Source organism: Papilio xuthus, unplaced genomic scaffold, assembly GCF_000836235.2.
Source record: "Papilio xuthus unplaced genomic scaffold, Pxut_1.1 DF828142.1, whole genome shotgun sequence".
NCBI lineage: Eukaryota > Metazoa > Arthropoda > Insecta > Lepidoptera > Papilionidae > Papilio > Papilio xuthus.
The window spans coordinates 797,834-812,713 of NW_013530507.1; the positions used below are offsets into that span (position 1 = coordinate 797,834).

Genomic DNA, 14,880 nt, shown 5'->3' on the forward strand with positions numbered 1-14,880 from the left:
CAGGTCAATGCTTTATAAAAAAAGATCCCTGACTGACACGCTTAAAACTTTTTAATACAACAAAATCAAGTAAAAGCTATGAGAAGCTCAGAGATAAGCTACGAGATTGCTATGGATAAGTCATATCGTAAGTTTTTAATTCGCTTTTAAATATTAAAAATATTCTCTGAATCAAATTTAGGTCAAGCAATCGAAACGTTCTGGCAACGCCAAGAAAAATTTTACTATCACGACAACGCGTCGTTCTAGTGGGAATAGTCACCCTTGCACCACAGATTCTCGGAAAAAGCGTTTGCCCGCCAATAACGGAATTGCCGCCAAAATTTTAACGTCACTGTCACATCGATCATAGAGTTGTGATAATTTATTAAACGTAACCGTTACATTTTTGTTAATGAGGGACATAATGCATAATAGTATTTATTACACGTGAAAGTTTATCATTGTTTATTTTATTTAGGTATTGGATTTAAATTAAACATACAGTTGTTCATTTAATGTACAGTTTTGAAGTGAACTTGCCGGTCAGGGCCAGAACTTAATATTTTTACTTTACCTATCCATAATAGCAGACTCAGCTTTGAAATCGTATATATAGTATGAGTAGAATCAGCTTTGAAAATTATGTCTTCCTGGCTATACATTTTAAAAGCAGCTGAAAGCTTTTAAACTTAAAAATGTGACTTTGTGCGACATCTATTGACGAATAGCTAAATGTTGTTTACTGAAAGGTTGCCATCAGTCTTCTACTAGTACAACCGGTAATGTGACAGAACATTTAAATTTTATTTTGCAGCATTTTAAGTCTATAAATAGAATTTTATATTTATTTCATAATTATCATCTCTTTCAACAACATTCGAAATAAGTGATTTTATTTTTTTCGTTGCAGTTTCAAAAGACTGGTTGTTTTTAATAGTTTGCTACTGGCAGCCCTAATTGTCTATGACTTCAACGTCGTCTGACGTCTGGCAGGTACATCCGGGCCACAAGAGAAAATAGGGGCCTTTTTCAAGCGTACGCCATCGCTGGCGTATCGTAGTATATTTTATTGACAGAAAAATCAAAAACCATCCAATATGGTGAGTACTTAAATTGATAATTTAACTTAAAATTGTGTAGCGGTAGGCTTTTAGCGTTATTCTACATCATTATTTTTACGAATTTAGTGTTAAAATCGTTAAATAAAACTTAGTTTCTTCACGTCGACCGTCTTTGTGTCGGATGACGTTTTCAAAGTGAGGTGAAATGTCGAAGTGTTGTGTGGGGTAGAAATATGCAGATTGGTTTATTAATTTATTGAATAAGCGTGAAAATTGGGATGATGGCAAACAATAAACGTGCGTGATAAATTTGAAAACTTGTAAATTGTTAGTATCGCGTAACAATATGTCAAGCTGTTTTCTGGTTTGTGCAGGTGAATTTTACGGTAGACGAGATCAGAGGGATGATGGACAAGAAGCGGAATATCCGCAACATGTCCGTCATCGCCCACGTAGACCACGGCAAGTCGACACTGACAGACTCACTGGTGTCTAAAGCCGGTATTATTGCAAACGCCAGGGCCGGCGAGACACGGTTCACCGACACCCGCAAAGATGAACAAGACAGATGTATCACCATCAAATCCACGTGAGTACATTTCCATATAAATTTACTTCACTAAATAAACAAATACCATATGGTACGGGCCACATTAGTAAATCGACTAGTACTTCATTTAAAGCATAAATACGCTAATAAATAATATTAGTTGTTCCAAATCTAACTGTTCATTCGTTACAATTTAAAAATGTTGCAATTTTCACAATAATTCTTATGATGATTGTTCTTACCAATATAACTGAATTTCATTGACGAACTTCAGAACGGCCATCTGACTTGCACAACTTTTAAAAAAGAGATATGAATAGCTAAAAATTGTACTAATAATTTCATAATATTTTTCAACAGTGCAATCTCTATGTTCTTTGAACTTGAAGAGAAGGATCTGGTCTTCATCACAAACCCTGACCAGAGAGAGAAGGCAGAAAAGGGTTTCTTAATTAACCTGATTGACTCACCTGGACACGTTGACTTCTCTTCGGAAGTAACAGCCGCTCTTCGTGTAACTGATGGAGCCCTGGTCGTTGTTGACTGTGTTTCTGGTGTGTACCCCATATTCCTATTTTTTACTGCTTTATGTAATATTTCACAACAAATAATGTTGAAGTTAGTTACCTTTCCTTGCATTTAACATTTATAAGTACACCATGTGTTATTTAAACATCCATGGTGTATTTTTATTTAAAAATATTTAGATAAACTCCCAATAAAAAGTGAAAGTATAGAAATTGATAATGTTGCAATAAGCAGCATTTTTGTACAAGTTGCATAATATCTTGTTAAATTATTGCACCATTACACTATAACTTATTTTGTAGTTTATGAAAAATAGAAGAGCTATAATATTATGAAAGTGCCATTAAAAAATCGAACCTGAAAATTAAAAGTATTTTTTTGCATATCTATTAATAAAACTTAGTGTATTTTCTAAATAATACTGCATTATTTATGTAAACAAATAACACTATAAGATAAACAAATTTTCTCAAATTCATGTTTAAGTGTACCGTTCTGTCCAATGATCAATAGCAGATCATATTAATTGTTACAGATTTTTTACATAATGGCTTTTAACCTTTAACCTTTTTAACTTTTTTGGTGAACGAACTACCCTCAGATTTAATTAAATGTATTTCACGAAAAAACATAAAGTGCAAACTCAAAATATTTTTTTTCCGGAAGACCTTAACGCTTATACCAAACCAATGAGGTTTATTTAGCGTTTAACATATGTTTATTTGTATTCAAAATTGTATTGTTAAATAAATAAAAAAAAAACATGTATTTTGAACTAGGTGTGTGCGTGCAAACCGAGACTGTGCTGCGTCAGGCGATCGCTGAGCGCATCAAGCCCATTCTCTTCATGAACAAGATGGACCGTGCCCTACTTGAGTTGCAGCTTGAATCTGAAGAGCTCTACCAGACATTCCAGCGTATTGTTGAAAACGTCAACGTTATCATCGCCACTTACAACGATGATGGTGGTCCCATGGGTAAGTGATATTAACAACATTTATATTGAATCTTTTCTGTCTTAACACCATTTTTTCGATTTCCTTCCCTCTCAATTTCTTTTAATACAATGCTAATAGACTTACAATTCTTAACATTTATTGCAGTTTGTTTTTAAGTTTGTAACATATTGATAAGATAGGCATGACATTGTTGAATTTGCCCTCACCTGCATTATCAGGTACTACATTATACCATTTTATTAAATACTGTTTAATTATGATAGATGTTTATATTGTATAACCAGACTTTTTAAAAAACATAAGTTTCTTTTGACCGATTTGATAATATTTTTTGTATTAATGATTCACAAACGAAGACCTAGAGTTTGCTTCTGAAAACTTATGTTATGTTTTTGTTACAAATTTATTTCCTGACAAAATTATTAGTTACATAACGTAATGATTTGCTTACTTCTAGTTTTATAGGGCAAATTTTTTTTTCTTTAAATTGTGCGTTCGTTGTCAAAGCTAAACAAAGACTAAAAAACATTATGCAATATTGACGCACGTTGAAAAAGTTCTTCAACAACAAATTCTAATTCATATCACACAAATTCGATAACATTATCAAATTTGATTCGGTACATTTTAGCACATTAGCAGTGCTGCACACCATCGTCACACGTGATGCAACGATCGATAGCACTGCCAAGGTCACGCGCAGTATGCCACGTGCCATTTAATATTAAATAAATATAAAGCAAAACTACTAGGAAATAATAAAACAGTTCAAAATAAAGACTTAAAACTTTGTATATAAAACATTAATTTTATAAAAAAAAAAACTTTTGTGGTTTTATAACCAAAAAGTTGTAGAAAGCTGATACAAAGATGAAGACAATTCAATTGTACAGTGTTTTTTTTATTACGTTAGGTATTTTTCTGATACAAAATAAAAAAATAAACCTGCATAATTTGTAAAATAGTCCCAAATGTTGCCATATGGTTCCATACATAAACTTATGGTTTGTCTGTGGACTTATAGCAAGCTATCTTGTTACAGCAAACACTATTGTGCATTTCCTGCTTTGTGGATTTGCACATTTAAATTCTGTTTATTCATTATTCCTTTATTTTATAAAACCTTTTTTCTATTATCCTGATGTTAAGTGCTAACTTTGTCGAAAATTATATAGCTTAAAATGTAACTTTTCATTCTTTGTACTAATCAAGAAACATTTACAGTAAAACATGTGAATGGCAGAAAGTTATATACAAATTAACTATACTTCTTACTTATAACTTCTATTAGTGACTCGTTAATTTATAGGAAAACAAGATAACTTATTAACTGTTCAAGTGAAGTTGCCAGGCGAGTCTGTGGTACTGGATGAGTTGACGAATAGTAATATTTGTTATTCAGGCGAGGTGCGCGTGGACCCCAGCAAGGGCTCCGTGGGTTTCGGATCTGGTCTCCATGGCTGGGCCTTCACCCTCAAGCAGTTCGCTGAAATGTACGCCGACAAGTTCAAGATCGACCTTGTCAAGCTTATGAACAGGTTTGTGCATGTGAAATTTCACTATATTATATATATGAGTTTTCACTGTCAAAGTTATTGTCTAGAAACATAATGTCATCCTTTGAACTAATATTGACAAATGATATGTTTTGATATAAGTGTCAAAGCATTTGAAAGTAATAGTAATCATTAAAATTTAAAATCTAAATGGAAATTTACTTGTGGTTGCATTATTTGTATGTTAAAAGTAATGTGGAGAAAATGACTGAATAAAACAAATATGTAGAGAAGTGGGTCAAGCTATTGATTTTCCGTGTAACCTCTAACAATATGCAAGCTTAGCTAAGTAGGTTAAGGGTGGATAAAGGTTATTGTTGTCTGCTGTATCATTACATTAGCTGTAAAGTTTGGTTAGTTTTCAGAAATTGTGATTTCTATATTATTTAGTACAAATTAAAATAATTGTTTATTTTGTCCCATTGATGCTGGGTAAACTGACATAGCATACACCAGCGGCAGACAGGGACACAAATTAAATTCTCAGGATGATCTCGTTGGATGCTTACTGTAGGCATTTTGCAACAATTACTGTGATACATAACAATTTAAAATTGATGAATAGACTAGCTGTCGCCCGCGACTCCGACCACGCGAAATTAAGAAAACTGAACAAGTAGCTTAAGTTCTTTCAGACTTTGTTTTACATGTATACCAAATTACATCAAAGTCTTTCTGGTGATAACTTCAAACATTCATCTAAACTTTTCGTATTTATAATATAAGTAAGATCCCACTGTCATGTGTACACAGTAGATTTCATTATTTAATTATCTTTGTAGATTATGGGGAGAAAACTTCTTCAATGCCAAGACCAAGAAGTGGTCCAAACAGAAGGACAATGACAACAAGCGTTCATTCTGTATGTACGTGCTGGACCCCATCTACAAGGTGTTCGACGCTATCATGAACTTCCGTAAGGAAGAGATTGATGGCCTGCTTAAGAAGCTCGGCGTTACCCTCAAGCACGAGGACTCTGACAAGGATGGCAAGGCTCTGCTTAAGGTGAATATATTAAACAAGTTACTACCATTAAATAAAGGGGCTAAGGCGATTTTAAAACCATCTGTTAAGGTTTTTGAGTAAAAAAATCTTACTACAATTACTGAAAAAAAATAATGCATTGTCTTTATGATCTTCAGTATTAACAAAATATGTTAGGTTACTAGTCCCAAGTGTTGCCAGTTACTATCTACATAAGTTTCTGGGTGTCAAAGTGGACTTACAGTAAAATTCTTTCTGGAATTGGTTGCAAGCTTACATTATTTGTGACCCCATAAATGTCAGAGACATCTAAACTAATTAACATTTATATTAATCAAAATTTTTAAATGTATATTTAATCGATTATTTGTATACATGCAGGTTGTAATGAGGAGTTGGTTGCCGGCTGGTGAAGCCCTGCTTCAGATGATTGCCATCCACCTGCCCTCGCCTGTGGTAGCCCAGAAATACCGTATGGAGATGTTGTACGAAGGTCCTCAGGACGATGAGGCCGCTATCGGTATCAAGGTGAGCTTCATAGTAATTAAAAATAATAAGTGATTATGGATCTTACTAAACAAATTTTTCTAATGCTACAATGACCTTATTTTGTACTGGTATATTTAGTACTAAAACTTCTTTACTATGCAGAACTGTGACCCTGAAGCACCTCTGATGATGTACGTGAGCAAAATGGTACCGACCTCGGACAAGGGTCGTTTCTACGCTTTCGGTCGTGTGTTCTCCGGCCGTGTGGTCACCGGACAGAAGGGCCGCATCATGGGACCTAACTACCAGCCCGGCAAGAAAGAGGTGAGAAAGACTCTAGTCAATTTGTAAAATAAAATTTTGTGTACCCCTTCCCCAATAACGTGCCGCGTCATAGTGCGTGCGATGCTTTGTGTCACACGCACACTGACGACGCCGGCTCATGGGGAAGCAGATTATATGCGTATGCGTCTAAACGCTGCACAGGACCGCTGTCCTCATGTCCAAGGACTGCACGCTACGGCGCACGCGATACATCCAAACTGTTATATTTAATTTATTTACTTTGTTATAATAACATATAAACTTTTTTCCCTGTTTACTTTGTATCATCATATTAACATAAATTTGATTGTTTTCTTGTAGGATCTGTACGAGAAGACCATCCAGCGTACAATTCTGATGATGGGTCGTTACGTGGAGGCGATCGAGGATGTGCCATGCGGCAACATCTGCGGTCTGGTCGGTGTCGACCAGTTCCTCGTCAAGACCGGTACCATCACCACCTTCAAGAATGCCCACAACATGAAGGTAACATACTAAAGAGAGACTTCCTATGTATTTCAATCTTAGATGCATTAATAATCCAAGAAAAGTTACAAGTACTGAATTGTTTGTCATGGTAAGCACATGTCCCATTGATGCTGGGTAAACTGATATAGCATACACCAGCGGCAGACAGGGACACAAATTATACTCTCAGGACATATTAGCAGCATGTTTTCTATAAGCATTTTGCAACAAATCTTGAGAAACACGTTTTTATTTTACATTAAATTATATAATTTGTTTTTTGTGCTAAAATGATATCGAATATACACTCCACATTATATGCCTTTTGCTTTTACTAGCCAAGTTTATTTTGTTTAATAGTTCAATGAATAACATTTTTTATAACAAACATTTTGTTACTACTCAGGTCATGAAGTTCAGTGTATCGCCTGTCGTGCGTGTCGCTGTCGAGCCCAAGAACCCCGCTGACCTGCCCAAGCTGGTTGAAGGTCTGAAGCGTCTGGCTAAGTCCGACCCTATGGTGCAGTGCATCAACGAGGAGTCGGGCGAGTACATCGTCGCCGGTGCCGGAGAGCTGCATCTTGAAATCTGTCTTAAGGTAAATACTGAGTAACTTCCAAGATTAACATAATAAAAATATGACTCTTAATCCAGTTTATGGGTGGTTAAATTCAAGTCATTTTCTCGTATCTTTATATCCCTAATTATTTTTTCACCAGGACTTGGAAGAAGACCATGCGTGCATTCCCATCAAGAAGTCTGACCCCGTGGTGTCGTACCGTGAGACAGTGAACGAAGAGTCTGACCAGATGTGCCTCTCCAAGTCTCCCAACAAGCACAACCGTCTCTTCATGAGGGCCCAGCCCATGCCCGACGGCCTCCCCGAGGATATTGACGAGGTGGGTACAAGTTATAGTTTTGTTAGGTCTACAGGAAAAATGTTTTAATAGTTTATTATCAAATGGAAACGATGTATGTTCTATCTATAATCAAAGGTACTTTCATAAGTAAATAGTAAATTTCTCGACCTAAATAAATTACCAATTAATCTGAACCTGCAAATATGAATGTTTAATAAGTTGCATTATTTGTTAATAGGGCCGCGTGAACCCCCGTGATGACTTCAAGACCCGTGCCCGTTATCTGGGTGAGAAATACCAATACGATGTGACGGAAGCGCGTAAGATCTGGTGCTTCGGGCCTGAGGACACTGGTCCCAACATCCTGGTCGACTGCTCCAAGGGAGTGCAGTATCTCAATGAAATTAAGGACTCAGTGGTGGCCGGCTTCCAGTGGGCCACCAAGGAGGGTGTCATGGCGGAGGAGAACCTTCGTGGTGTCCGCTTCAACATCTACGACGTAACCCTGCACACGGACGCTATCCATAGGTTTGTCACATGTAAAACACTACTTTCCAAATAAATTGTACAGACTTTTTGAAGTACATAGAAGGTTCGCAACACATTTAAATATTTTTATCTGACATTTGTATATAATTGTTTTTTTTTTGTGTGAACAGAGGTGGCGGCCAGATCATTCCAACGACCAGAAGATGCCTGTACGCGTGTTTGCTGACTGCCAAACCCAGGATCATGGAGCCCGTCTACCTTTGCGAGATTCAGGTCTGTATACACTCCAAAAAGTCTAAAACCTTATACTGTATGTAGGGTTCTGGTGAAATCATGGTTTTGGTACAGATCTTCCTTTTTACACAATTTTTTAACAAGTGACCCCAGTATTGCTTGCATTGCAACTTACAATTACATAGATTATAGTGTACATCAAAGCTATATTTTGTCCAAAAATGTGCTTTCACCACGACCGCCACGCGACATCCTGAGCGGGCGGGCCTCACTTCGCCCGGCCGCCTTTCCGACGCGTGGCAGAGCAACAGTTCTTTGTTTTGGCATCGTCGGCTCGTATGCACCTTGCCTGAATAGGGGAACTAACAACCTTTATATGAAATTTTAACTCACCTCATATTGGCATATCTATCCTATATTGTGCAGAATTGAACATATTTACGGAAACAAAGAAATTAGTTTCGATCGAATCCTATTATTAATTTCGCTTGCTTTTATGTGTTAGCATACATTGTCTATATACCGTTTTTAAACATTTTTAATTCTTGCATAAATTGCTACAAAATTTGAGAATCTTACTACATATAGAAATATTACATAAATAAATTATTCTGAATATTTAATCTGACTATTAACGTAACTATTATTTCGTTGTAGTGTCCCGAGGTGGCAGTGGGCGGTATCTACGGCGTGCTGAACAGGCGCCGTGGACACGTGTTCGAGGAGTCGCAGGTTGCGGGTACGCCCATGTTCGTCGTTAAGGCGTATCTGCCCGTCAACGAGTCGTTCGGCTTCACCGCCGATCTGCGCTCCAACACCGGTGGCCAGGCCTTCCCGCAGTGTGTCTTCGACCACTGGCAAGTACTGCCCGGTGACCCGTGCGAGCCCGGCACCAAACCTTACGTCGTCGTACAGGTAAGTGTATCACCGATATCTGCTAAGTGATAAAAGCAATTTTGGAACAGTAGGTTTTAATGTATGCTTGACAATATTATGGTTAAGATTCCTTCTCCAATAACGTGCCGCGTCATAGTGCGTGCGATGCTTTGTGTCACACGCACACTGACGACGCCGGCTCATGGGGAAGCAGATTATATGCGTATGCGTCTAAACGCTGCACAGGACCGCTGTCCTCATGTCCAAGGACTGCACGCTACGGCGCACGCGATACATACGTAGATTCAAATGATATAATAAATTGCATTTTTAAAGACTTGAATTGAAAAACGAATGTGTTTGTTGCAGGACACGAGGAAAAGGAAAGGGCTGAAGGAGGGTCTGCCCGATCTAAATCAATACCTGGACAAGTTGTAAACGCCGTAGCTAAAGCAATCCATACTCTTGTAATATATGTAACATTACCAAGCGCCTCACGCACCACATTTATCATCATGATGTTTATTTCGTTTTATTGGAAACATATCGTTTTCGTGTCATTCGTTATGTTCTGTGTCGCGGGGAAGCCGTGGCCGTGTAACTTTGAAAATAAATACATATTGATGGCAGATTTGCATTGTTTATATACCAACTGATGTGATACTAGACTTAGTGCGGTATCGCAACACTTCGCTACATCAAACCCTCGGCCGATATTTGGCAACATTATTATGTCGTGTCGGAGCCTGGACATCTTTTTATTATACTGTAATTAATTTTTAAATTATAATTTTTTTATTGTAAAAGTATTGTAGTTTTAATTTACAAAACACGAGATAACTAAGTCGAGGGAGATGAGGTGAGTATTTTTTTTAATTTTGAATTTACAAACCTTATAAAAAAAGATCAAATTTTTAAACAGTTATTTTTCTATTACAGATCTCAATCCTGTATCCTGAATGTAGAAGGTAAGCATTAGTTTTATTTTCATGGTCAAAATTTAAATGTTCAAGGTTCTTGACCAATTAAATTTTCAATAGTTTTAAAGTCTTATGATGAGTTTACCACAGACCTGTTCTGATTAAATTGAGGATAACATTTTATATTTTTCTGATAATGTTTCATGTTTTTTGCGATAATAATTTTTGAAAATTTAAACATAGATTAATGTTTTTTTTTGTTTACAGATTAATCAAACCTCCCAGCTAAAGAACCTGTGAACCATATAATTTATTAAAGGTAATTTTCATTTAAAATTTTTGCAATTATATTCATGCCACACCACATCTCACTTAATTATTTTTAAACATTTTACTCAGTACCTTTGTATTATTAAGGTAAAATGCTAAAACCTATTTACAAAAACATCCCTCTCAAAAAAAATCCAATACTTGAAACAGAGATAAATAATTTTAATGATGATAAAATTGTACCTTATGCCACCATGACGGTCATTACAAGCTCAACAGGACTGATGACATCAACAAAGTACAGTTTGTTTTGTTTTAATACAATTCCTAATATATTGTGTGTATTTACAGATTAATCTGGTGAAAACGCTGTCGGACATCTTGTGATGTAATTAATGTAAGTATCTTTTAATGTCGTCTTAAAAAAATAATATTTTCATTTCCTTGTAAGTGAAGGACTGCTAATAAGATAAAACCTTTTAGTTTGTTGTACTTTTTTTTGTTTTACCTATTCTTGTGTTGTTGCTGCCAGTTTAGATAAGAAATTAAGAAAAATTAAAATAAATATTTTACCAATACTAATAACTTACCAAGTCTCTGTCAATTTGTGTATAAAAAGGTACATATAAAATAAATGCAAGCTTTTAAATGATGTTAAAACTTCCCCTGATGCCATCGTGATGGTTTTTACAAGCTCAACAGGACTGATGATTATCTTATTTATAATTTATTTGATAAATTATTGCTTTGATTCACATAATAATTAGTTCTTTTGCTCTCTTAAAGGTACACCTGAATAAAAAATATATTTATGAAGTTTCCGAGCACAATTCTTAAAATGGTAAGTACATTATAAAACCAACATCTGTAGTTTTTACTGCAAGGTTCAATTTTATTTTTATTGTATAAATTTCACTAAGTTTTATTTAATCCCCATTTAAAACATATTCTCTGTTTTGTTAAAGGAAAATATGTTTTATAAGAGATGTTTTGATTTCGAAAACCATCGGGTAATTATATAACATACTTTACAATTTTTACATGATGATCACTTCACAGACCTGTTCTGAATATTTTTGAGGTTAACCTATTATTTTTCTGACTTAATTCAACAAATAAAAATGTTTATTGATGGCTTAATAATGTCTATAGTAAATAACTGCTTATTTTCAGAAATGCAGCGGAGGCACAAATGCAGTACAAGTTATTTTGAAAAAATAATAAGACATTGTGATATTGTTATAATAAAAGTTTTGTCAAATTATAGTAATTTTATTTATTGCTTTCCTTAAAATATTTGGTTGCATGGAAAAACTATTACTGAGGAAAATATAATGGATGTACCAATTTTTAGGGTTGCTATTTTATAAACATATGCAGTCTCTTCGTGAACGCATCTTGACTTACCGTGTCTCCGACATCCCCGTTTAAAACATTGATATCTCTGTTTTGTCAAAGATGAAAGAAGGTAGTTTTTATAGAGATTTTGATCTCAGAATCCCACGGTTAGACGGGATCTGTCAAGCGTGCACATTCACGTGAAATAACGACCCATGGTCCATATAGAACCCCATAATAGATGTCCAAGTATTCCATTCCCCCTGTGAAAAATTTTACATTCTGTACAATGTCATCGGTACTACTAATAGTACAGATGAAAATGTGAAACTTTCCATAGGAAATATAGACCTGGGGAGATGGATTAACTCGACATTTTTGTTAAAGAAAAAAAAAGTCGGGATAGCAATACTGCAGTAAAATAGTTTTTCTTACTTTTAATCGTTATAGCAACACTGAAAACGTCACTGAATTACGTCAAAATCGAACAACTCAAATTCAAGGTTGCGGCTGTGCGCATGTTTTTTAAAACAAGCTACATCCGACTAAATTAATTAGTCACCTCGTTTGATGTTGAGCCGATCGTTCCGGCATTTGTCGGCTTACTTGTACAAAATGTTGCCTGAAGTTGTATTCGTACTCGGAGCACCCGGGGCTGGCAAGGGAACCCAGTGTTCATATATTTCCAAGGAGTATGATTTCGTTCACCTTTCTGCTGGTGATCTGTTACGTGAGGAGAGACAACGACCTGGCTCCGAGTATGGAGAGATGATTGAGGAAAAGATTCGAAATGGAGAAATCGTCCCCGTCGAGGTTACGTGTTCACTTATTCATAAAGCTATGCAAAAGTCCGGCAAATCGCGATTCCTTATCGACGGCTTTCCACGTAATAAAGATAACCTGGACGGATGGGATCGTGTGATGTCGGACAAGACGAAACTCTTGTTCGTATTATTTTTTGAATGTTCGCGAGATATATGCACGGAGAGGTGCCTGGGGCGGGGCGCGGCAGGCAGCGGCCGCTCCGATGACAATTTGGAAAGCTTGCAGAAGAGATTTAACACGTATATAAATGACACCATGCCTATAATCAACCACTATGACCAGTTGGGTTTGGTAAAGAGAGTAAATGCTGAGTCGGTTCCAATGGAAGTGTTCCAAGATGTCAAGAAAGCTTTTGACGGCGCTGGACTCCAGAGGATAGCTAATTAAATGCAGTGTGCTTAGACCATCGTTTGAGTGATTGTGTCATTATTTGCTATGACATGTTGCTCTTAGCGTCCATATAAATGGCACATTCTCTAGAAGCCATGAGTTTAGAATAAGAGTAAAATTTGCTTAACTTTGCAAGTCTCAAAATTAGAAGAAAAACCTTGGTAGGCAACATAAAACTTAATAGATATGTCAAGATATTTGTATTAGTGGAACTATTATTTGGAATACCTATGAATTATTAGTTAACAGTTACTTGAGGTTTTTACATTTTAATATATTTTCATGTGATGTAACTATGAAATATTCCTAAACACCAAATGTTTGCCCTTAGTTAATGTGTAAATTATAATTAGTCAAAATTTATAAATACTTAATGTTAATATAAGTTGAAATGTAGGGAAATACACAGCGGATATGAAAAAATCATTTATTTAAAATAAATGTAGTGAAATACAGAAAATATTTGTTACTTTATCTACTTTGTAGCAGTATGAGGTGGCAATTTTTAATAGTTTATGTAAGAATGAGTCATCAAGATTAGTTAAATTAATAATATCTATGTAAAAAATTGTCTATAAGTAGATATGATACAAGACATGCATAATATATTAAAAAAATGTTGGAATAACATATTTGGAAGAAAATTAGATGGCAAAAACAAGTTTCAAGAATTCTTCAAGGTTCAATACTTTATTTACATATTATTAAACTAATTTCAAGGTCATTTTTTGTTGCATTTATGTAATTACTGTCACTATAAAATAACCATTGTCATTTCAACAACTTTGGTTTTTATTAAATGACATACCAAGTGAATTAATCTGCTTTTATGTTAAAAAAAAGGTTTTTATTATATTAAAATTGTCCCAATTTCTTAGTCACAAAAAAAGAGGAATAAAGGATGTAAGATTTTTATCAAATAGGTTCAGCAATTATTTTGTTTATTCAGAATAATAAATTGATATTTGTGGTTGTATAATTATTTTAATAATGATGATGAATAAATGGATCTTTAGTGTGAAAGAAGATATGTGTAAGAAGGGAGTGAATTCAGATAAGGATTAAGATGCATGGAGGAGTAGTACATACTGTGCCGAATGGCCAAGATACATAGTATAAAATATGTCAAAAATAAATAAATTCTTTATAAGTATTTATTGCCAGTTAGTGAGAAAATGAAATATATTATAGCCACCCATTATATTAGATATAATTTGTTGGCAGCTCTGTGATTATTTTAATGGTATGTTTTTTGTTACAAGTTCAAGCATAGCTTTTTTGCTATTATCATTCAATTTTTATCCACCGACGTTTTTAAATGTATTATTTAAATACTGAGTTTTCTGAAACAGTGCAAATAAATAAAAATATTAGCGAGTGTTACAAATTGTTTTTATTACCTAAACAGCAGTTGCCCGTGACTTCGTCCACAAGGAATCAAACCAAATCTTACTAATATTATGAATGTTAAGATGGATGGATGCTTGTTTGAACGTATCTCCGGAACGGCCCAACGGATCTTGATGAAATTTGACACAGATGATGAACATAGTCTGGAAGAACATATAGGCTACTTATTAATTTTTTTTTGAATAACGCGCTGACGGAGTCGCGGGCGACAGTAAGTCTAGTAATAAATATGACCAATGTCTGGCTTAGTATAGCTTCGCAACAGTCGAAGAATTTTTCAAATCAGTTCAGTAGTTTCGAAGCCTATTTAATGGAAACAATCAAATCTTTTCTCTTTATAATATTAGTAAAGATAAGCCATACCTTT

The 14,880-nt window shown here is 35.1% G+C and overlaps 2 protein-coding genes and 1 long non-coding RNA gene across 3 annotated transcripts; all 3 read left to right on the forward strand.

Moving 5' to 3' along the window:
* Window positions 1-1,030: 1,030 nt before the first annotated feature.
* On the forward strand, window positions 1,031-10,166 carry eEF2 (eukaryotic translation elongation factor 2). The gene is given in 15 exon segments (NM_001312587.1): window positions 1,031-1,082; window positions 1,418-1,632; window positions 1,954-2,147; window positions 2,901-3,098; window positions 4,483-4,618; window positions 5,419-5,641; window positions 6,002-6,148; window positions 6,272-6,433; window positions 6,755-6,919; window positions 7,308-7,499; window positions 7,621-7,800; window positions 8,000-8,289; window positions 8,421-8,523; window positions 9,142-9,399; window positions 9,730-10,166. Coding segments are annotated over 15 exon segments (2,535 nt in total). The 5' UTR covers window positions 1,031-1,079; the 3' UTR covers window positions 9,799-10,166.
* Window positions 10,167-10,605: 439 nt separating this feature from the next.
* Window positions 10,606-11,771, forward strand: LOC106114248 (uncharacterized). Its single transcript, XR_001227709.1, has 3 exons — window positions 10,606-10,947; window positions 11,337-11,391; window positions 11,724-11,771. It is a non-coding gene; the product is annotated as an uncharacterized LOC106114248 (long non-coding RNA).
* Window positions 11,772-12,354: 583 nt separating this feature from the next.
* Window positions 12,355-13,693, forward strand: Dak1 (cytidine/uridine monophosphate kinase Dak1). Its single transcript, XM_013307135.1, has one exon. It carries the CDS (start codon window positions 12,459-12,461, stop codon window positions 13,098-13,100), a length of 642 nt encoding a protein of 213 aa, XP_013162589.1. The 5' UTR covers window positions 12,355-12,458; the 3' UTR covers window positions 13,101-13,693.
* The last annotated feature ends 1,187 nt before the right edge of the window (window positions 13,694-14,880 follow it).